The sequence below is a fragment of the Oncorhynchus kisutch genome, unplaced genomic scaffold (assembly GCF_002021735.2).
Source record: "Oncorhynchus kisutch isolate 150728-3 unplaced genomic scaffold, Okis_V2 Okis02a-Okis13b_hom, whole genome shotgun sequence".
Lineage (NCBI taxonomy): Eukaryota > Metazoa > Chordata > Actinopteri > Salmoniformes > Salmonidae > Oncorhynchus > Oncorhynchus kisutch.
Window position 1 is genome coordinate 4,310,738 of NW_022261979.1, and position 24,442 is coordinate 4,335,179.

The 24,442-nt window shown below is 42.8% G+C and overlaps 1 protein-coding gene across 1 annotated transcript in view; it reads left to right on the forward strand.

Moving 5' to 3' along the window:
- osbpl3b (oxysterol binding protein-like 3b) overlaps positions 1–17,399 on the forward strand; it is a 126,272-nt gene extending 108,873 nt beyond the window's left edge. The window contains exons 20-24 of the mRNA XM_031811935.1: positions 549–693; positions 2,113–2,257; positions 6,710–6,836; positions 8,376–8,498; positions 16,711–17,399. Coding sequence (XP_031667795.1) covers positions 549–693; positions 2,113–2,257; positions 6,710–6,836; positions 8,376–8,498; positions 16,711–16,807 — 637 coding nt within the window. The 3' untranslated portion in view covers positions 16,808–17,399. The remainder of the gene's footprint in view (positions 1–548; positions 694–2,112; positions 2,258–6,709; positions 6,837–8,375; positions 8,499–16,710) is intronic.
- Positions 17,400–24,442: the final 7,043 nt, after the last annotated feature.

The window sequence follows — 24,442 nt, forward strand, 5'->3', positions numbered from 1 at the left end:
CTGATAATAGACTGATAACAGACTGATAATAGACTGATATACTGATAATAGACTGATAACAGACTGATAATAGACTGATATACTGATAATAGACTGATAATAGACTGATAATAGACTGATAACAGACGGATAACAGACTGATAACAGACCGATAACAGACTGATAACAGACTGATAACAGACTGATAACAGACCGATAACAGACTGATAACAGACTGATAACAGACTGATAACAGACTGATAACAGACTGATAATAGACTGATAACAGACTGATAACAGACCGATAACAGACTGATAACAGACTGATAACAGACTGATAATAGACTGATAATAGACTGATAATAAACTGATTTAATTCTATTAAAGGTACTTTTGTTGTTTTATACAGTGACCTGCGTCTTATCTCATGCGCACACACACACACACACACACACACACACACACACACACACACACACACACACACACACACACACACACACACACACACACACACACATACACTGAAACACAAACATATTGTGACACGCCCTCTCCCCGTCCTGCAGGTTTGGGGACCACTATGAGTGGAACAAGGTCACGTCCTGCATCCACAACATCCTGAGTGGGCAGCGCTGGATAGAACACTACGGAGAGATCTCCATCAGGAACACCAGCACTGATATCTGCCAGTGTAAGGTCACCTTCATCAAGGTGAGAGACGGGGGGGGGGGGGGGGTGTAAACCGGAGGGGATATTCCACCTGTTTAACCTGATATTTAGAGCAGTCAGTATCTGGGTGTGTGAGTCCCCCCTGGCCATGGCAGTAATAAAGCTGCTTTTCAGTGAGAGATATCCAGCCACTCTCCAGTCTAACTGGACACTGGAAAGCTGCAAGCTGAGTGGAAATGCTTCTTTATAAGTGATGCAGGTTGGTGAAAGGGTTGTTAAAAGCTTAAATTAGTCAAAACTGTGTTCCACACACACACACACACACACACACACACACACCCTGTGCATGGCCTTCCCCCTGAATGAACAACAACTCCATGCATCTCTGCGTTTTGAAGTTGAACTTCGTAGAGCCCATTCCAAAAGCTGACAGGTAATTGGTGTTCGTCTCTGAGGAGTTGAAAGGTCTACTGCAGTGTAGAAGGATGCCAGGTCAAGACATGTAGGAGCTTATTATTTTGGGGTTGTTTGGGGTTTTAGGCTGGGTTTCTGTACAGCACTTTGAGATATCAGCTGATGTACGAAGGGCTATATAAATAGATTTGATTTGATTTGATTATACAATATAACCTCTCCTGTCCTGTCCTCTTTCCTCTCCTTTCCTCTCCTCTCCCCTCTCCTGTCCTGTCCTCTACGGTGCTGTCCTCTCCTCTCTCCTGTCCTCTCCTCTCTCTTCTCTCCTCTCCACTCTCCCCTCTCATCTCTCATCTCTCATCTCTACCCCCTCTCCTCTCCCCACTCCTCTTTCCCCTCTACCCTGTCCCCTCTTTCCTCTCTCATCTCTCCCCTCTCTCCTCTCTCATCTCTCTCCTTTCTCCTCTCCTCTCTTCTCCTGTCCCCTCATCTCCTCAGTGGTTCTCATTGTAAACTACTGTACTCTACTGGTTCAGCATGTTGTGTTTGAACATAGATAACTCAACACTGTCATCTACTGGCGGGTATATGAAGATGAAAATAAAGATCTATTATGACTCTTCTTACCCACAGTGACTCATAGATCAGAGTGACAGACAAACTAAACCTGAGAACTATTAAATAAGATTAATTTAGGGCCTGTCCCCAATGTCCCCCTATTCCCTATACACTCGTAGAAAAAGGGTTTCAAAGGGTTCTTCAGCTTTCCCCATAGGAGAACCCTTTTTGGTTCCAGGTAGAATCCTTTTTGGTTCCAGGTAGAACCCTTTTTGGTTCCAGGTAGAACCCTTTTCGGTTCCAGGTTGAACCCTTTTGGGTTCTATGTAAAAACCCTCTGTGGAAAGGGTTCTACATGGAACCAAGAAAGGTTCTCATATGAGGACAGCCGAAGAACCCTTTAAGGTTCTTTTTCTAGGTGTATATTGCAATATTTTGGCCAGGGCTTGATATTCAATAGCAATGTTATGCATTCCTCCCTGTGTACAGGCCAAGTACTGGAACTCGAGTGTTAACGAGGTGGAGGGCACCATCACAGACCACAAGGGGAAGGTCATCCACAGACTGTTTGGGAAGTGGAACGAGGGGGTGTACTGTGGAGACCCCCCCTCTGCCACCTGCATCTGGAGAGCCAGTATGTATGATTGTAATAACAGCCTGAACCTGTTATACTGAGCCCAGTGTCTTGACCTACACATGATACAGATCAGGGCTTTACATGTTTAGCCCATCGGTTGGAAGTATTCATACTTTTCTTATCTGTACAGTTGATTTTTAAATGATCTCTTTATCTTGATTTCTACTAGTAGATACAGTTCAGACCCCTTGTGTCTTTATCTTGATTTCTACTAGTAGATACAGTTCAGACCCCTTGTGTCTATATCTTGATTTCTACTAGTAGATACAGTGCAGACCCCTTGTGTCTATATCTTGATTTCTACTAGTAGATACAGGTCAGACCCCTTGTGTCTATATCTTGATTTCTACTAGTAGATACAGTTCAGACCCCTTGTGTCTATATCTTGATTTCTACTAGTAGATACAGTTCAGACCCCTTGTGTCTATATCTTGATTTCTACTAGTAGATACAGTTCAGACCCCTTGTGTCTATCTTGATTTCTACTAGTAGATAGAGTGCAGACCCCTTGTGTCTATATCTTGATTTCTACTAGTAGATACAGTTCAGACCCCTTGTGTCTATATCTTGATTTCTACCAGTAGATACAGTGCAGACCCCTTGTGTCTATATCGTGATTTCTACTAGTAGATACAGTTCAGACCCCTTGTGTCTATATCTTGATTTCTACTAGTAGATACAGTGCAGACCCCTTGTGTCTATATCTTGATTTCTACTAGTAGATACAGTTCAGACCTCTTGTGTCTATATCTTGATTTCTACTAGTAGATACAGTTCAGACCCCTTGTGTCTTTATCTTGATTTCTACTAGTAGATACAGTTCAGACCCCTTGTGTCTATATCTTGATTTCTACTAGTAGATACAGTTCAGACCCCTTGTGTCTATATCTTGATTTCTACTAGTAGATACAGTTCAGACCCCTTGTGTCTATATCTTGATTTCTACTAGTAGATACAGTTCAGACCCCTTGTGTCTATATCTTGATTTCTACTAGTAGATACAGTTCAGACCCCTTGTGTCTATATCTTGATTTCTACTAGTAGATACAGTTCAGACCCCTTGTGTCTATCTTCATTTCTACTAGTAGATACAGTTCAGACCCCTTGTGTCTATCTTCATTTCTACTAGTAGATACAGTGCAGACCCCTTGTGTCTATATCTTGATTTCTACTAGTAGATACAGTTCAGACCCCTTGTGTCTATATCTTGATTTCTACTAGTAGATACAGTGCAGACCCCTTGTGTCTATATCTTGATTTCTACTAGTAGATACAGTTCAGACCTCTTGTGTCTATATCTTGATTTCTACTAGTAGATACAGTTCAGACCCCTTGTGTCTTTATCTTGATTTCTACTAGTAGATACAGTTCAGACCCCTTGTGTCTATATCTTGATTTCTACTAGTAGATACAGTTCAGACCCCTTGTGTCTATATCTTGATTTCTACTAGTAGATACAGTTCAGACCCCTTGTGTCTATATCTTGATTTCTACTAGTAGATACAGTTCAGACCCCTTGTGTCTATCTTCATTTCTACTAGTAGATACAGTTCAGACCCCTTGTGTCTATCTTCATTTCTACTAGTAGATACAGTGCAGACCCCTTGTGTCTATATCTTCATTTCTACTAGTAGATACAGTTCAGACCTCTTGTGTCTATATCTTCATTTCTACCAGTAGATACAGTTCAGACCCCTTGTGTCTATCTTCATTTCTACTAGTAGATACAGTTCAGACCCCTTGTCTATATCTTCATTTCTACCAGTAGATACAGTTCAGACCCCTTGTGTCTATCTTCATTTCTACTAGTAGATACAGTTCAGACCTCTTGTGTCTATATCTTCATTTCTACCAGTAGATACAGTTCAGACCCCTTGTGTCTATATCTTCATTTCTACCAGTAGATACAGTTCAGACCTCTTGTGTCTATATCTTCATTTCTACCAGTAGATACAGTTCAGACCTCTTGTGTCTATATCTTCATTTCTACCAGTAGATACAGTTCAGACCCCTTGTGTCTATATCTTGATTTCTACTAGTAGATACAGTTCAGACCCCTTGTGTCTATCTTCATTTCTACTAGTAGATACAGTTCAGACCCCTTGTGTCTATCTTCATTTCTACTAGTAGATACAGTGCAGACCCCTTGTGTCTATATCTTGATTTCTACTAGTAGATACAGTTCAGACCCCTTGTGTCTATATCTTCATTTCTACTAGTAGATACAGTTCAGACCCCTTGTGTCTATCTTCATTTCTACTAGTAGATACAGTTCAGACCCCTTGTGTCTATATCTTGATTTCTACTAGTAGATACAGTTCAGACCCCTTGTGTCTATATCTTGATTTCTACTAGTAGATACAGTTCAGACCCCTTGTGTCTATATCTTGATTTCTACTAGTAGATACAGTTCAGACCCCTTGTGTCTATATCTTGATTTCTACTAGTAGATACAGTGCAGACCCCTTGTGTCTATATCTTGATTTCTACTAGTAGATACAGTGCAGACCCCTTGTGTCTATATCTTCATTTCTACCAGTAGATACAGTTCAGACCCCTTGTGTCTATATCATTGATTTATACCAGTAGATACAGTGCAGACCCCTTGTGTCTTTATCTTGATTTCTACTAGTAGATACAGGTCAGACCCCTTGTGTCTATATCTTGATTTCTACTAGTAGATACAGTTCAGACCCCTTGTGTCTATATCTTGATTTCTACTAGTAGATACAGTTCAGACCCCTTGTGTCTTTATCTTGATTTCTACTAGTAGATACAGTTCAGACCCCTTGTGTCTATATCTTCATTTCTACCAGTAGATACAGTGCAGACCCCTTTGTCTTTTCCACATTTTGTTACATTACAGCCTTAATCTAAAATGAATGAAATAGTTTTTCCCCTCATTAATCTACACATAATACACCATAATGACAAAGCAAAAACATTTTATTTATTTTTTGTACAAAATATTGTAACTGAAATATCACATTTACATAATTACTTTTCTTGTCCATATAGTTTCTTTTGAAATGTATCTCTATATCTTTATTTATACCAGTAAATATCTTAGAGCTAAACAATATTAATATACTGTAAGTAGCCCTGTACATCTTTACTTATGAAAAAGTACTAAATTCTCATAAAGGTAAAGATACTGTAATAAAAGTCAAAAATAAAAGTGAAAATCACCCAGTAAAAGTCTAGAAGTATTTGGTTCTAAATATAATTAAGTATCAAAAGTAAATGTAATTGATCAAATATGCTTAAATATCAAAAGAAAAAGTATAAATCATCAAATTCCTTATATTAAGCAAACCAGAGGGCACAATATTCTTGTTTTTTTCTTTGCGGATAGCCAGGGGCACACTCCAACACTCAGACATCATCTGAAAACAAAGCATGTTTGTCCCCCAGATCAGAGGCAGTAGGGATGACCAGGGATGTTCTCTGTTTAGTGAGTCCTCCAGATCAGAGGCAGTAGGGATGACCAGGGATGTTCTCTGTTTAGTGAGTCCTCCAGATCAGAGGCAGTAGGGATGACCAGGGATGTTCTCTGTTTAGTGAGTCCCCCAGATCAGAGGCAGTAGGGATGACCAGGGATGTTCTCTGTTTAGTGAGTCCACCAGATCAGAGGCAGTAGGGATGACCAGGGATGTTCTCTGTTTAGTGAGTCCTCCAGATCAGAGGCAGTAGGGATGACCAGGGATGTTCTCTGTTTAGTGAGTCCTCCAGATCAGAGGCAGTAGGGATGACCAGGGATGTTCTCTGTTTAGTGAGTCCTCCAGATCAGAGGCAGTAGGGATGACCAGGGATGTTCTCTGTTTAGTGAGTCCTCCAGATCAGAGGCAGTAGGGATGACCAGGGATGTTCTCTGTTTAGTGAGTCCTCCAGATCAGAGGCAGTAGGGATGACCAGGGATGTTCTCTGTTTAGTGAGTCCTCCAGATCAGAGGCAGTAGGGATGACCAGGGATGTTCTCTGTTTAGTGAGTCCTCCAGATCAGAGGCAGTAGGGATGACCAGGGATGTTCTCTGTTTAGTGAGTCCTCCAGATCAGAGGCAGTAGGGATGACCAGGGATGTTCTCTGTTTAGTCCTCCAGATCAGACCAGGGATGTTCTTTTGATAAGTGTGAGAATTGGACCATTTTCTGTGCTACTAATCATTCAAAATGTAACGACTACTTGCGGGTGTCATGGAAAATGTATGGAGTAAAAAGTACATTATTATCGTTAGGAATGTAGTGAAGTAAAACTAAAAGTTGTCAAAAATATCAATAGTACAGATACACCAAAAAACGACTTAATTTGAAAGTATTTTTACTTCAGTACTTTACACCACTGTTCCTTATTGCATAAAAGGCATTCCTTACCCTGTAGTTTATAGAATCATCTCCCTGGGATGTAAAAGAGTGTCTCTGGTGTGTGTGTCTGTGTGTGTGTGTGTTCTCAGATGCCATGCCGGCTGACCACGAGCAGTACTACGGCTTCACTAAGTTTGCTATGGAGCTCAATGAGCTGGACCCTTCACTGAAACTGCTGCTGCCTCCCACAGACACCCGGCTACGGCTCGACCAGAGGTGAGAGACAGAGTGCTACTGTACAGTAACACACCGTTGTCTTAGCATGGTGTAGGGACCAGCAGGATTTAGGGGCCAGCATGGTGTAGGGGCCAGCATAGTGTAGGGGCGAGCATGGTGTAGGGGCCAGCATAGTGTAGGGGCGAGCATGGTGTAGAGACCAGCATGGTGTAGGGGCGAGCATGGTGTAGAGACCAGCATGGTGTAGGGGCGAGCATGGTGTAGGGGCGAGCATGGTGTAGGGGCCAGCATGGTGTAGGGGCGAGCATGGTGTAGGGGCCAGCATGGTGTAGGGGCCAGCATGGTGTAGGGGCCAGCATGGTGTAGGGGCCAGCATGGTGTAGGGGCCAGCATGGTGTAGGGGCGAGCATGGTGTAGGGGCCAGCATAGTGTAGGGGCGAGCATGGTGTAGGGACGAGCATGGTGTAGGGGCGAGCATGGTGTAGAGACCAGCATGGTGTAGGGGCGAGCATGGTGTAGGGGCGAGCATGGTGTAGGGGCCAGCATGGTGTAGGGACCAGCATGGTGTAGAGACCAGCATGGTGTAGAGACCAGCATGGTGTAGAGACCAGCATGGTGTAGGGACCAGCATGGTGTAGGGGCCCGCATGGTGTAGAGACCAGCATGGCGTAGGACCAGCATGGCGTAGAGACCAGCATGGTGTAGAGACCAGCATGGTGTAGGGACCAGCATGGTGTAGGGACCAGCATGGTGTAGAGACCAGCATGGTGTAGGGACCAGCATGGTGTAGAGACCAGCATGGTGTAGGGACCAGCATGGTGTAGAGACCAGCATGGTGTAGGGACCAGCATGGTGTAGAGACCAGCATGGTGTAGAGACCAGCATTGTGTAGAGACCAGCATGGTGTAGAGACCAGCATGGTGTAGGGACCAGCATGGTGTAGAGACCAGCATTGTGTAGAGACCAGCATGGTGTAGGGACCAGCATGGTGTAGAGACCAGCATGGTGTAGGGACCAGCATAGCGTAGTGACCAGCATGGCGTAGAGACCAGCATGGCGTAGGGACCAGCATAGCGTAGTGACCAGCATGGCATAGGGACCAGCACTGTGTAGAGACCAGCATGGTGTAGGGACCAGCACAGTGTAGAGACCAGCATGGTGTAGGGACCAGCATGGTGTAGTGACCAGCATGGTGTAGGGACCAGCATGGTGTAGGGACCAGCATGGTGTAACAATGTAGAAATTTGCATTTGGCAATACATATTACAGTGATCATTATTACACCATACACAGTGATGTATCACTGCATCAAATGACCATTATTACACCATACACAGTTGGGGTTGCTTTATTGTTTATACAAATGAATCCAAATGTCCCTCTGTGTGTGTGTGTGTGTGTGTGTGTGTGTGTGTGTGTGTGTGTGTGTGTGTGTGTGTGTGTGTGTGTGTGTGTGTGTGTGGTGTGTGTGTGTGGTGTGTGTGTGTGTGTGGTGTGTGTGTGGTGTGTGTGTGTGGTGTGTGGTGTGTGGTGTGTGTGTGTGTGTTGTGTGTGTGTGTGTGTGTGTGTGTGTACCAGGCTGCTAGAGGAGGGCAACGTAGAGGCAGCAGAGGAACAGAAGCAGAAGATAGAACAGCAGCAGAGAGACAGACGCAGAGTCCTGGAGGAAAACACCATGACACATCAACCCACATTCTTCAGGTGAACTCCTACAGCTGGATACAGGGCGATGCCTAAACTGTCACGGACGTGGCCATTTGACAGACAGGATATGAGCACTCTAGTACATGGGTTCCCAACCTAGGGGTCGCAGGACATTCCTTGATTTGAGGGATTTTTTTTTTTTACTATACAGTATATGCATTTTTTTTTTTTACAAATGAGCAATTGTTTAAACCGATCTATAATGACACATAACTCTGCGATGCTAGAAACAAGTGGTAGACTCCCAGAGGAAGACACTGATGCACATGATCTTTGTTTGGGAAGTCATCTGATACAATGTGCGATTCGGTTGCTATCTATTGATCTATACACTTTGGGCCCGATTCCGACTTGGGAAATGACACGTTTCTTACGCACACATTTCCTATGCACTTCTCAGTACTTGGTATTGCCTTACGAAGGTGCGTAATCGGCTTTTGCGCGCGCTGAATAAATGTAATCCCGTTTGCTGGCCTACACATTTTCTCGTGGAGTTTTCTGTGAGAAAGTTGATATGTTGAAATGGTTCAGTTTGCTGCCATGACTGGTTTCACATTCGTCTCCAGTGATTATAATGTCAAATAGATCTAAAACAAGTGTCATTTATATTTACAATCCCCTCATCCAAACTGATTACTCGTTTACCTAGCTCTAATCAACAGCTCTTATCAAGTACTCGTTTACATAGCACTAATCAATAGCTCTGATCAAGTACTCATTTACCTAGCTCTAATCAATAGCTCTTATCAAGTACTCGTTTACCTAGCTCTAATCAATAGCTCTTATCAAGTACTCGTTTACCTAGCTCTAATCAACAGCTCTTATCAAGTACTCGTTTATCTAGCTCTAATCAATAGCTCTTATCAAGTACTCATTTACCTAGCTCTAATCAATAGCTCTTATCAAGTACTCGTTTACCTAGCTCTAATCAATAGCTCTGATCAAGTACTCATTTACCTAGCTCTAATCAATAGCTCTGATCAAGTACTCGTTTACCTAGCTCTAATCAATAGCTCTGATCAAGTACTCATTTACCTAGCTCTAATCAACAGCTCTTATCAAGTACTCGTTTACCTAGCTCTAATCAATAGCTCTGATCAAGTACTCATTTACCTAGCTCTAATCAATAGCTCTGATCAAGTACTCGTTTACCTAGCTCTAATCAATAGCTCTGATTAAGTTGTAAATTACAGTGCATGGAGAATGGTTCTTTTTTGATTGGAAAACAAAAGTAATCCGATGCTTTTTCCACTTGGAATCGGTAGGTTTGCTAGACCTTATTCATAGTTTCCTAGCGCGTAAAAGTGGTCAGAATCCTCCGTATCTGCAGACACACCTCTGCCACACCTTCATGTATTCAATCTCCACCCAAAACTAACATCACGCTATTCTCATGCTTCAGTTCAAGTTCAGATAATTACGTTCCATTTACTCGCGCTGAACTCAGGTCGGAATCGGGCCCTTTCTGTAAAAGAGAATTACGTACAATTATATTGAGGGTTCATATAAAGGATAATAACAAAACGTCTTTGGTAGCAGAATAACATTGGGTCTAGACTTCATTTTTCTTATAAAGGGACCCTGTTCTAATACATCTCCACAGCTAAACTCCACCTGCATTTATTCCCACTGGGTTTATTAAAGCAATAAGGCAGGAGGAGGTGTGGTATATGGTTAATATACCACGGCTATGGGCTGTTCTTATGCATGACGCAACGTGCCTGGATACAGCCCTTAGCTGTGGTATATTGGCCATATACCACGGCTATGGGCTGTTCTTATGCATGACGCAACGTGCCTGGATACAGCCCTTAGCTGTGGTATATTGGCCATATACCACGGCTATGGGCTGTTCTTATGCATGACGCAACGTGCCTGGATACAGCCCTTAGCTGTGGTATATTGGCCATATACCACAAACCCCCTGAGGTGCCTTATTGCTATTATAAACTGGTTACCAACGTAATTAGAGCATCGAAAATCATTTTTTGTCATACCCGTGATATTCTGCCCTTGAACAGGCAGTTAACCCACTGTTCCTAGGCCGTCATTGAAAATAAGAATTTGTTCTTAACTGACTTGCCTGGTTAAATAAAGGTTAAAAAAATATATTAAAAAATATATATAAAAATATACGGTCTCATCAAATCAAATCAAATGTATTTATATAGCCCTTCGTACATCAGCTGATATCTCAAAGTGCTGTACAGAAACCCAGCCTAAAACCCCAAACAGCAAGCAATGCAGGTGTAGAAGCACGGTGGCTAGGAAAAACTCCCTAGAAAGGCCAATACCTAGGAAGAAACCTAGAGAGGAACCAGGCTATGTGGGGTGGCCAGTCCTCTTCTGGCTGTGCCGGGTGGAGATTATAACAGAACATGGCCAAGATGTTCAAATGTTCATAAATGACCAGCATGGTCGAATAATAATAAGGCAGAACAGTTGAAACTGGAGCAGCAGCACAGTCAGGTGGAAGTTGAAACTGGAGCAGCAGCATGGCCAGGTGGACTGGGGACAGCAAGGAGTCATCATGTCAGGTAGTCCTGGGGCATGGTCCTAGGGCTCAGGTCAGTCGAAACTGGAACAGCAGCATGGCCAGGTGGACTGGGGACAGCAAGGAGTCATCATGTCAGGTAGTCCTGGGGCATGGTCCTAGGGCTCAGGTCCTCCGAGAGAGAGAAAGAAAGAGAGAAGGAGAGAATTAGAGAACGCACACTTAGATTCACACAGGACACCGAATAGGACAGGAGAAGTACTCCAGATATAACAAACTGACCCCAGCCCCCCGACACATAAACTACTGCAGCATAAATACTGGAGGCTGAGACAGGAGGGGTCAGGAGACACTGTGGCCCCATCCGAGGACACCCCCGGACAGGGCCAAACAGGAAGGATATAACCCCACCCACTTTGCCAAAGCACAGCCCCCACACCACTAGAGGGATATCTTCAACCACCAACTTACCATCCTGAGACAAGGCTGAGTATAGCCCACAAAGATCTCCGCCACAGCACAACCCAAGGGGGGGGCGCCAACCCAGACAGGATGACCACAACAGTGAATCAACCCACTCAGGTGACGCACCCCCTCCAGGGACGGCATGAGAGAGCCCCAGCAAGCCAGTGACTCAGCCCCTGTAATAGGGTTAGAGGCAGAGAATCCCAGTGGAAAGAGGGGAACCGGCCAGGCAGAGACAGCAAGGGCGGTTCGTTGCTCCAGAGCCTTTCCGTTCACCTTCCCACCCCTGGGCCAGACTACACTCAATCATATGACCCACTGAAGAGATGAGTCTTCAGTAAAGACTTAAAGGTTGAGACCGAGTTTGCGTCTCTGACATGGGTAGGCAGACCGTTCCATAAAAATGGAGCTCTATAGGAGAACGCCCTGCCTCCAGCTGTTTGCTTAGAAATTCTAGGGACAATTAGGAGGCCTGCGTCTTGTGACCGTAGCGTACGTGTAGGTATGTACGGCAGGACCAAATCAGAGAGATAGGTAGGAGCAAGCCCATGTAATGCTTTGTAGGTTAGCAGTAAAACCTTGAAATCAGCCCTTGCTTTGACAGGAAGCCAGTGTAGAGAGGCTAGCACTGGAGTAATATGATCAAATTTTTTGGTTCTAGTCAGGATTCTAGCAGCCGTATTTAGCACTAACTGAAGTTTATTTAGTGCTTTATCCGGGTAGCCGGAAAATAGAGCATTGCAGTAGTCTAACCTAGAAGTGACAAAAGCATGGATTAATTTTTCTGCATCATTTTTGGACAGAAAGTTTCTGATTTTTGCAATGTTACGTAGATGGAAAAAAGCTGTCCTCGAAATGGTCTTGATATGTTCTTCAAAAGAGAGATCAGGGTCCAGAGTAACGCCGAGGTCCTTCACAGTTTTATTTGAGACGACTGTACAACCATTAAGATTAATTGTCAGATTCAACAGAAGATCTCTTTGTTTCTTGGGACCTAGAACAAGCATCTCTGTTTTGTCCGAGTTTAATAGTAGAAAGTTTGCAGCCATCCACTTCCTTATGTCTGAAACACATGCTTCTAGCGAGGGCAATTTTGGGGCTTCACCATGTTTCATTGAAATGTACAGCTGTGTGTCATCCGCATAGCAGTGAAAGTTTACATTATGTTTTCGAATAACATCCCCAAGAGGTAAAATATATAGTGAAAACAATAGTGGTCCTAAAACGGAACCTTGAGGAACACCGAAATTTACAGTTGATTTGTCAGAGGACAAACCATTCACAGAGACAAACTGATATCCTTCCGACAGATAAGATCTAAACCAGGCCAGAACATGTCCGTGTAGACCAATTTGGGTTTCCAATCTCTCCAAAAGAATGTGGTGATCGATGGTATCAAAAGCAGCACTAAGGTCTAGGAGCACGAGGACAGATGCAGAGCCTCGGTCCGATGCCATTAAAATGTCATTTACCACCTTCACAAGTGCCGTCTCAGTGCTATGATGGGGTCTAAAACCAGACTGAAGCATTTCGTATACATTGTTTGTCTTCAGGAAGGCAGTGAGTTGCTGCGCAACAGCCTTCTCTAAAATTTTTGAGAGGAATGGAAGATTCGATATAGGCCGATAGTTTTTTATATTTTCTGGGTCAAGGTTTGGCTTTTTCAAGAGAGGCTTTATTACTGCCACTTTTAGTGAGTTTGGTACACATCCAGTGGATAGAGAGCCGTTTATTATGTTCAACATAGGAGGGCCAAGCACAGGAAGCAGCTCTTTCAGTAGTTTAGTTGGAATAGGGTCCAGTATGCAGCTTGAAGGTTTAGAGGCCATGATTATTTTCATCATTGTGTCAAGAGATATAGTACTAAAACACTTGAGCGTCTCTCTTGATCCTAGGTCCTGGCAGAGTTGTGCAGACTCAGGACAACTGAGGTTTGGAGGAATACGCAGGTTTAAAGAGGAGTCCGTAATTTGCTTTCTAATAATCATAATCTTTTCCTCAAAGAAGTTCATGAATTTATCACTGCTAAAGTGAAAGTCATCCTCTCTTGGGGAATGCTGCTTTTTAGTTAGCTTTGCGACATACATTAAAAAGGAATTTCGGATTGTTCTTATTTTCCTCAATTAAGTTGGAAAAATAGGATGATCGAGCAGCAGCAAGGGCTCTTCGATACTGCACGGTACCGTCCTTCCAAGCTAGTCGGAAGACTTCCAGTTTGGTGTGGCGCCATTTCCGTTCCAATTTTCTGGAAGCTTGCTTCAGAGCTCGGGTATTTTCTGTGTACCAGGGAGCTAGTTTCTTATGAGACATTTTTTTAGTTTTTAGGGGTGCAACTGCATCTAGGGTATTGCGCAAGGTTAGATTGAGATCCTCAGTTAGGTGGTTAACTGATTTTTGTCCTCTGGCGTCCTTGGGTAGGCAGAGGGAGTCTGGAAGGGCATCAAGGAATCTTTGTGTTGTCTGTGAATTTATAGCACGACTTTTGATGTTCCTTGGTTGGGGTCTAAGCAGATTATTTGTTGCAATTGCAAACGTAATAAAATGGTGGTCCGATAGTCCAGGATTATGAGGAAAAACATTAAGATCCCACCACATTTATTCCATGGGACAAAACTAGGTCCAGCGTATGACTGTGACAGTGAGTGGGTCCAGAGACATGTTGGACAAAACCCACTGAGTCGATGATGGCTCCGAAAGCCTTTTGGAGTGGGTCTGTGGACTTTTCCATGTGAATATTAAAGTCACCAAAGATTAGAATATTATCTGCTATGACTACAAGGTCCGATAGGAATTCAGGGAACTCAGTGAGAAACGCTGTATATGGCCCAGGAGGCCTGTAAACAGTAGCTATAAAAAGTGATTGAGTAGGCTGCATAGATTTCATGACTAGAAGCTCAAAAGACGAAAATGTCATTTCTTTTTTTGTAAATTGAAATTTGCTCTCGTAAATGTTAGCAACACCTCCGCCTTTGCGGGATGCACGGGGGATATGGTCACTAGTGTAGCCAGGAGGTGAGGCCTCATTTAAAACAGTAAATTCATCAGGCTTAAGCCATGTTTCAGTCAGGCCAATCACATCAAGATTATGATCAGTGATTAGTTCATTGACTATAATTGCCTTTGAAGTAAGGGATCTAACATTAAGTAGCCCTATTTTGAGATGTGAGGTATCATGATCTCTTTCAGTAATGACAGGAATGGAGGTGGTCTTTATCCTAGTGAGATTGCTAAGGCGAACACCGCCATGTTTAGTTTTGCCCAACTTAGGTCGAGGCACAGACACGGTCTCAATGGTGATAGCTGAGCTGACTACACTGACTGTGCTAATGGCAGACTCCACTATGCTGGCAGGCTGGCTAACAGCCTGCTGCCTGGCCTGCACCCTATTTCATTGTGGAGCTAGAGGAGTTAGAGCCCTGTCTATGTTGGTAGATAAGATGAGAGCACCCCTCCAGCTAGGATGGAGTCCGTCACTCCTCAGCAGGTCAGGCTTGGTCCTGTTTGTGGGTGAGTCCCAGAAAGAGGGCCAATTATCTACAAATTCTAACTTTTGGGAGGGGCAGAAAACAGTTTTCAACCAGCGATTGAGTTGTGAGACTCTGCTGTAGAGCTCATCACTCCCCCTAACTGGGAGGGGGCCAGAGACAATTACTCGATGCCGACACATCTTTCTAGCTGATATGCACGCAGAAGCTATGTTGCGCTTGGTGATTTCTGACTGTTTCATCCTAACATCGTTGGTGCCGACGTGGATAACAATTTCGTTTCAGTTTTAGCTTTAGCCAGCACCATCTTCAGATTAGCCTTAACGTCGGTAGCCCTGCCCCCGGGTAAACAGTGTATGATCGCTGGATGATTCGCTTTAAGTCTAATACTGCGGGTAATGGAGTCGCCAATGACTAGAGTTTTCAATTTGTCAGAGCTAATGGTGGGAAGCTTCGGCGTCTCAGACCCCGTAACGGGAGGAGTAGAGACCAGAGAAGAATCGGCCTCTGACTCCGACCCGCTGCTTAATGGGGAAAACCGGTTGAAAGTTTCTGTCGGCTGAATGAGCGACACCGGTTGAGCGTTCCTACAGCATTTCCTTCCAGAAACCGTGAGAAAGTTGTCCGGCTGCGGGGACTGTGCCAGGGGATTTACACTACTATCTGTACTTACTGGTGCCACAGACGCTGTTTCATCCTTTCCTACACTGAAATTACCCTTGCCTAACGATTGCGTCTGAAGCTGGGCTTGCAGCACAGCTATCCTCGCCGTAAGGCGAGTACAGCGGCTGCAATTAGAAGGCATCATGTTAATGTTACTACTTAGCTTCGGCTGTTGGAGGTCCTGACGAATCGTGTCCAGATAAAGCGTCCGGAGTGAAAAAGTTGAGGAAAAAATAAATAAATATATGAACGGTAATTAAAAAGTGAAAACCGTAAAGTTGTCAGGTAGCAAAACAGGTTGGCAACAAAACGCACAGCAACTCGAAAACAAGCCTGCAAGTTGTGACCAAGGCTTTCAGCCAATCAGCATTCAGGGCTCGAACCACCCAGTTTATAACACAATATGGATGTACCTATATAGATGTACAAGTACCACAACAGACACACCAGTCATGTAACATGTCCATGGGAACATTAGGTTTTTCCATTCTCAGTAGCTGGTTCTCAGTTTCCATTCAGTTCTGTTGGCAGGCTGGTGAGTGTTGAAGGAATAGGTCGAAAACAGTCACATTGTTGTATTTTGTTCATCAGTCCACTGTTAATACACAAAAATGTCAACAGTCAAGGTTTCAAGGAAGAGCACTTATAATAAAAAGCCAAAACGTGATGATGATGACGAGGCTGATGATGACGAGGCTGATGATGACGAGGCTGATGATGATGATGAGGCTGATGATGATGACGAGGCTGATGATGATGACGAGGCTGATGATGATGAGGCTGATGATGATGACGAGGCTGATGATGATGATGAGGCTGATGATGATGACGAGGCTGATGATGACGAGGCTGATGATGATGACGAGGCTGATGATGATGAGGCTGATGATGATGACGAGGCTGATGATGATGATGAGGCTGATGATGATGACGAGGCTGATGATGACGAGGCTGATGATGATGATGAGGCTGATGATGATGACGAGGCTGATGATGATGACGAAGCTGTGTTTTGCATCATGATCTTTTTGTTGTTGATTCTTTTTAGAAGGTATTTCATTATTCAATTCAGGTAAAGAATATGTCTTTCTGTTGTCCACAGGAAATCAAAGGACGACACCTGGGTTAGCAACAACACTTACTGGGACCTGAGAAGGGATCCAGGCTTTTCCCACCTGGACTGTCCTGTGTTGTGGTGACCTGAGAAGGGATCCAGGCTTTTCCCACCTGGACTGTCCTGTGTTGTGGTGACCTGAGAAGGGATCCAGGCTTTTCCCACCTGGACTGTCCTGTGTTGTGGTGACCTGAGAAGGGAACCAGGCTATCACCTCCTGGACTGTCCTGTGTTGTGGTGACCTGAGGAGGAAACCAGGCTATCACCTCCTGGACTGTCCTGTGTTGTGGGGACCTTAGTGTGACTTGTGTGGCCACTGGTCACACACCTGGGTCATGTTTATTAGGCCCAGGACTGAAACAGGGAGGAACTACCTGAACGTGTCCAGGAAGAAACACTTCTGCGTTCAAAAGGCAGAAAACAGACTGCAACTTCCAGTCCAATAAGAAACTTTATTTACGTTTTGCTACGGTGTGCACTTATGAACACGACCCTGTTTGGACTTCCTGTCTGTACTGTGACCCAGGCTGGCTCTGGGGGCTGGAGTCCTGCTGCTCTATCCGTCTCATTGGTTACGCCTCAAATGGCACCCTATTCCCTACATAGTGTACTGCTTTTGACCAGAGCCCTGTGGGCCCAAGTAGTGCATCATACGCTAAAGGGAATAGGGTGCCATTTGGGACGTACGGTCTTGCACATGTCCATCTACTGTCCATCTTTCACATGTCCATCTACTGTCCATCATTCACATGTCCATCTACTATCCATCATTCACATGTCCATCTACTATCCATCATTCACATGTCCATCTACTATCCATCTACTGTCCATCATTCACATGTCCATCTACTATCCATCATTCACATGTCCATCATTCACATGTCCATCCATCATTCACATGTCCATCTACTATCCATCATTCACATGTCCATCTACTGTCCATCATTCACATGTCCATCTACTATCCATAATTCACATGTCCATCTACTGTCCATCATTCACATGTCCATCTACTGTCCATCATTCACATGTCCATCTACTATCCATAATTCACATGTCCATCTACTGTCCATCATTCACATGTCCATCTACTATCCATCATTCACATGTCCATCTACTATCCATCATTCACATGTCCATCTACTATCCATCATTCACATGTCCATCATTCACATGTCCATCTACTGTCCATCTACTGTCCATCATTCACATGTCCATCTACTATCCATCATTCACATGTCCATCTACTGTCCATCATTCACATGTCCATCTACTATCCATCATTCACATGTCCATCTACTATCCATCTACTATCCATCATTCACATGTCCATCTACTGTCCATCATTCACATGTCCATCTACTGTCCATCATTCACATGTCCATCTACTATCCATCATTCACATGTCCATCTACTATCCATCATTCACATGTCCATCTACTATCCATCATTCACATGTCCATCTACTATCCATCATTCACATGTCCATCTACTATCCATCTACTGTCCATCATTCACATGTCCATCTACTATCCATCTACTGTCCATCATTCACATGTCCATCTACTATCCATCAATCACATGTCCATCTACTATCCATCTACTATCCATCATTCACATGTCCATCTACTGTCCATCATTCACATGTCCATCTACTGTCCATCATTCACATGTCCATCTACTATCCATCATTCACATGTCCATCTACTATCCATCTACTATCCATCATTCACATGTCCATCTACTATCCATCTACTGTCCATCTACTATCCATCATTCACATGTGCATCTACTATCCATCTACTATCCATCATTCACATGTCCATCTACTATCCATCATTCACATGTTCATCTACTATCCATCATTCACATGTCCATCTACTGTCCATCATTCACATGTCCATCTACTATCCATCATTCACATGTCCATCTACTGTCCATCTACTATCCATCATTCATATGTCCATCTACTATCCATCATTCACATGTTCATCTACTATCCATCATTCACATGTCCATCTACTGTCCATCATTCACATGTCCATCTACTATCCATCATTCACATGTCCATCTACTATCCATCATTCACATGTCCATCTACTATCCATCATTCACATGTCCATCTACTATCCATCATTCACATGTCCATCTACTATCCATCATTCACATGTCCATCTACTATCCATCATTCACATGTCCATCTACTATCCATCTACTGTCCATCATTCACATGTCCATCTACTATCCATCATTCACATGTCCATCTACTGTCCATCATTCACATGTCCATCTACTATCCATCATTCACATGTCCATCTACTATCCATCATTCACATGTCCATCTACTGTCCATCATTCACATGTCCATCTACTGTCCATCATTCACATGTCCATCTACTGTCCATCATTCACATGTCCATCTACTATCCATCATTCACATGTCCATCTACTGTCCATCATTCACATGTCCATCTACTATCCATCTACTGTCCATCATTCACATGTCCATCTACTATACATCATTCACATGTCCATCTACTGTCCATCATTCACATGTCCATCTACTGTCCATCATTCACATGTCCATCTACTGTCCATCATTCACATGTCCATCTACTGTCCATCATTCACATGTCCATCTACTATCCATCATTCACATGTCCATCTACTGTCCATCATTCACATGTCCATCTACTATCCATCATGCACATGTCCATCTACTATCCATCATTCACATGTCCATCTACTATCCATCATTCACATGTCCATCTACTGTCCATCATTCACATGTCCATCTACTATCCATCATTCACATGTCCATCTACTATCCATCATTCACATGTCCATCTACTGTCCATCATTCACATGTCCATCTACTGTCCATCATTCACATGTCCATCTAATGTCCATCATTCACATGTCCATCTACTGTCCATCATTCACATGTCCATCTACTGTCCATCATTCACATGTCCATCTACTATCCATCATTCACATGTCCATCTACTATCCATCTACTGTCCATCATTCACATGTCCATCTACTATCCATCTACTATCCATCATTCACATGTCCATCTACTATCCATCTACTATCCATCATTCACATGTCCATCTACTATCCATCTACTATCCATCATTCACATGTCCATCTACTGTCCATCTACTATCCATCATTCACATGTCCATCTACTATCCATCATTCACATGTCCAACTACTGTCCATCATTCACATGTCCATCTACTATCCATCATTCACATGTCCATCTACTATCCATCATTCACATGTCCATCTACTGTCCATCTACTGTCCATCTACTATCCATCATTCACATGTCCATCTACTATCCATCATTCACATGTCCATCTACTGTCCATCATTCACATGTCCATCTACTATCCATCATTCACATGTCCATCTACTATCCATCATTCACATGTCCATCTACTGTCCATCTACTATCCATCATTCACATGTCCATCTACTGTCCATCTACTATCCATCATTCACATGTCCATCTACTATCCATCATTCACATGTCCATCTACTATCCATCATTCACATGTCCATCTACTATCCATCTACTATCCATCAGTCACATGTCCATCTACTATCCATCTACTATCCATCATTCACATGTCCATCTACTATCCATCTACTATCCATCAGTCACATGTCCATCTACTATCCATCTACTATCCATCATTCACATGTCCATCTACTATCCATCTACTATCCATCATTCACATGTCCATCTACTGTCCATCTACTGTCCATCTACTATCCATCATTCACATGTCCATCTACTATCCATCATTCACATGTCCATCTACTATCCATCTACTATCCATCATTCACATGTCCATCTACTATCCATCTACTATCCACCATTCACATGTCCATCTACTATCCATCTACTATCCATCTACTGTCCATCTACTGTCCATCTACTATCCATCTACTGTCCATCATTCACATGTCCATCTACTATCCATCTACTATCCATCATTCACATGTCCATCTACTATCCATCTACTATCCATCATTCACATGTCCATCTACTATCCATCATTCACATGTCCATCTACTGTCCATCTACTATCCATCATTCACATGTCCATCTACTATCCATCATTCACATGTCCATCTACTGTCCATCATTCACATGTCCATCTACTGTCCATCATTCACATGTCCATCTACTATCCATCATTCACATGTCCATCTACTATCCATCATTCACATGTCCATCTACTGTCCATCTACTATCCATCATTCACATGTCCATCTACTATCCATCATTCACATGTCCATCTACTGTCCATCATTCACATGTCCATCTACTATCCATCATTCACATGTCCATCTACTATCCATCATTCACATGTCCATCTACTGTCCATCTACTATCCATCATTCACATGTCCATCTACTGTCCATCTACTATCCATCATTCACATGTCCATCTACTATCCATCATTCACATGTCCATCTACTGTCCATCATTCACATGTCCATCTACTATCCATCATTCACATGTCCATCTACTATCCATCATTCACATGTCCATCTACTGTCCATCTACTGTCCATCTACTATCCATCATTCACATGTCCATCTACTATCCATCATTCACATGTCCATCTACTGTCCATCATTCACATGTCCATCTACTATCCATCATTCACATGTCCATCTACTATCCATCATTCACATGTCCATCTACTGTCCATCTACTATCCATCATTCACATGTCCATCTACTGTCCATCTACTATCCATCATTCACATGTCCATCTACTATCCATCATTCACATGTCCATCTACTATCCATCTACTATCCATCAGTCACATGTCCATCTACTATCCATCTACTATCCATCATTCACATGTCCATCTACTATCCATCTACTATCCATCAGTCACATGTCCATCTACTATCCATCTACTATCCATCATTCACATGTCCATCTACTATCCATCTACTATCCATCATTCACATGTCCATCTACTGTCCATCTACTATCCATCATTCACATGTCCATCTACTATCCATCATTCACATGTCCATCTACTATCCATCTACTATCCATCATTCACATGTCCATCTACTATCCATCTACTATCCACCATTCACATGTCCATCTACTATCCATCTACTATCCATCTACTGTCCATCTACTGTCCATCTACTATCCATCTACTGTCCATCATTCACATGTCCATCTACTATCCATCTACTATCCATCATTCACATGTCCATCTACTATCCATCTACTATCCATCATTCACATGTCCATCTACTATCCATCTACTATCCATCATTCACATGTCCATCTACTGTCCATCTACTATCCATCATTCACATGTCCATCTACTATCCATCATTCACATGTCCATCTACTGTCCATCATTCACATGTCCATCTACTGTCCATCATTCACATGTCCATCTACTATCCATCATTCACATGTCCATCTACTATCCATCATTCACATGTCCATCTACTGTCCATCATTCACATGTCCATCTACTATCCATCATTCACATGTCCATCTACTATCCATCATTCACATGTCCATCTACTGTCCATCTACTATCCATCATTCACATGTCCATCTACTGTCCATCTACTATCCATCATTCACATGTCCATCTACTATCCATCATTCACATGTCCATCTACTATCCATCATTCACATGTCCATCTACTATCCATCTACTATCCATCAGTCACATGTCCATCTACTATCCATCTACTATCCATCATTCACATGTCCATCTACTATCCATCTACTATCCATCAGTCACATGTCCATCTACTATCCATCTACTATCCATCATTCACATGTCCATCTACTATCCATCTACTATCCATCATTCACATGTCCATCTACTGTCCATCTACTGTCCATCTACTATCCATCATTCACATGTCCATCTACTATCCATCATTCACATGTCCATCTACTATCCATCTACTATCCATCATTCACATGTCCATCTACTATCCATCTACTATCCACCATTCACATGTCCATCTACTATCCATCTACTATCCATCTACTGTCCATCTACTGTCCATCTACTATCCATCTACTATCCATCATGCACATGTCCATCTACTATCCATCTACTATCCACCCCCCCACGCATGTTGCTGCTTTATAATTCATTGTTGTTTTCATTTGAGAGTTTATCCAGTTCATTGCCTTAATAGACAACATGTATCCGAGTAGTGTATTAATGTAGCGTCTTTGCGAGCATACCCTTCGAATGCAGAGACTATTATGCAACAATGGTGTCCTGTTTTTCCACCTGTGGTGTCTCATCGTGCAGAATAAAACACATAAGAAATCCTGTATACTTCAACAAGGTACTAAAGAATGAATTACTAGCCTTGTGGGTTCTGCAAAGACTGTAGAATAATCCTTCCCTTTTTGTATGTCCGCGCCTCGCTAACTTAGCTACTAGTCTACATTAACACAGCTGTTGACTGTACAACACTGTCTGAATATACGTGGTTTTCTACCTCTGAGATGAGATTCCATGGTATTTGTAACACCGTTCAGAAGGTGTACGTGTCAATATTTATTCTGCACCTGTCTAATGCCTTACTGGGTGAACTATATTACGTTTTACTCTAATTTCTGTTTAAAAACAAACTGAGATGTTTCAGGAGGGCACGTGTGTTTCGTGCGAGGAGGAATTCTTTAAAGAATGAAGTATGTATATGAAGTTTCATTCTAAAAATGCTATATATCCATTTTCAGAAATGTTGGTGAATTAGCTTTTGTAGTTTAAAAGGTCATGAACAGTCAAAATCATGTTTTTCATGAAATTGGATGATATTTGAAGGAAACCAGAATAAAGTATTGATGACCAAAGTATGAAAATGACCGTTGCTTGTTTATTGATCAAGTGTGATCATAAAGTTCCTGGCCCCTCCCATGTCAAACACTGGTTACATTGCATTCTCTTACCTAATTTACATAAGTACCGCCGGGGAACCAACATTGGAGAAGGCGAGTTTGCGGAGGGGTGTGGTTTATATAGCTAGGCTAGATAGATACTGTAGGGGTCAGCAAATATTTAAAAAGGTTTACCCTATTAATCTATAGCAAAGATACAGTATTCAGATCCCTTGACATTCATCTATAGCAAAGATACCGTATTCAGACCCCTTGACATTCATCTATAGCAAAGATACAGTATTCAGACCCCTTGACATTCATCTATGGTAAAGATACAGTATTCAGACCCCTTGACATTCATCTATGGTAAAGATACAGTATTCAGACCCCTTGACATTCATCTATGGCAAAGATACAGTATTCAGACCCCTTGACATGTATCTATGGTAAAGATACAGTATTCAGACCCCTTGACATTCATCTATGGTAAAGATACAGTATTCAGACCCCTTGACATTCATCTATGGTAAAGATACAGTATTCAGACCCCTTGACATTCATCTATGGCAAAGATACAGTATTCAGACCCCTTGACATTCATCTATGGTAAAGATACAGTATTCAGACCCCTTGACATTCATCTATGGTAAAGATACAGTATTCAGACCCCTTGACATTCATCTATGGTAAAGATACAGTATTCAGACCCCTTGACATTCATCTATGGTAAAGATACAGTATTCAGACCCCTTGACATTTATCTATGGTAAAGATACAGTATTCAGACCCCTTGACATTCATCTATGG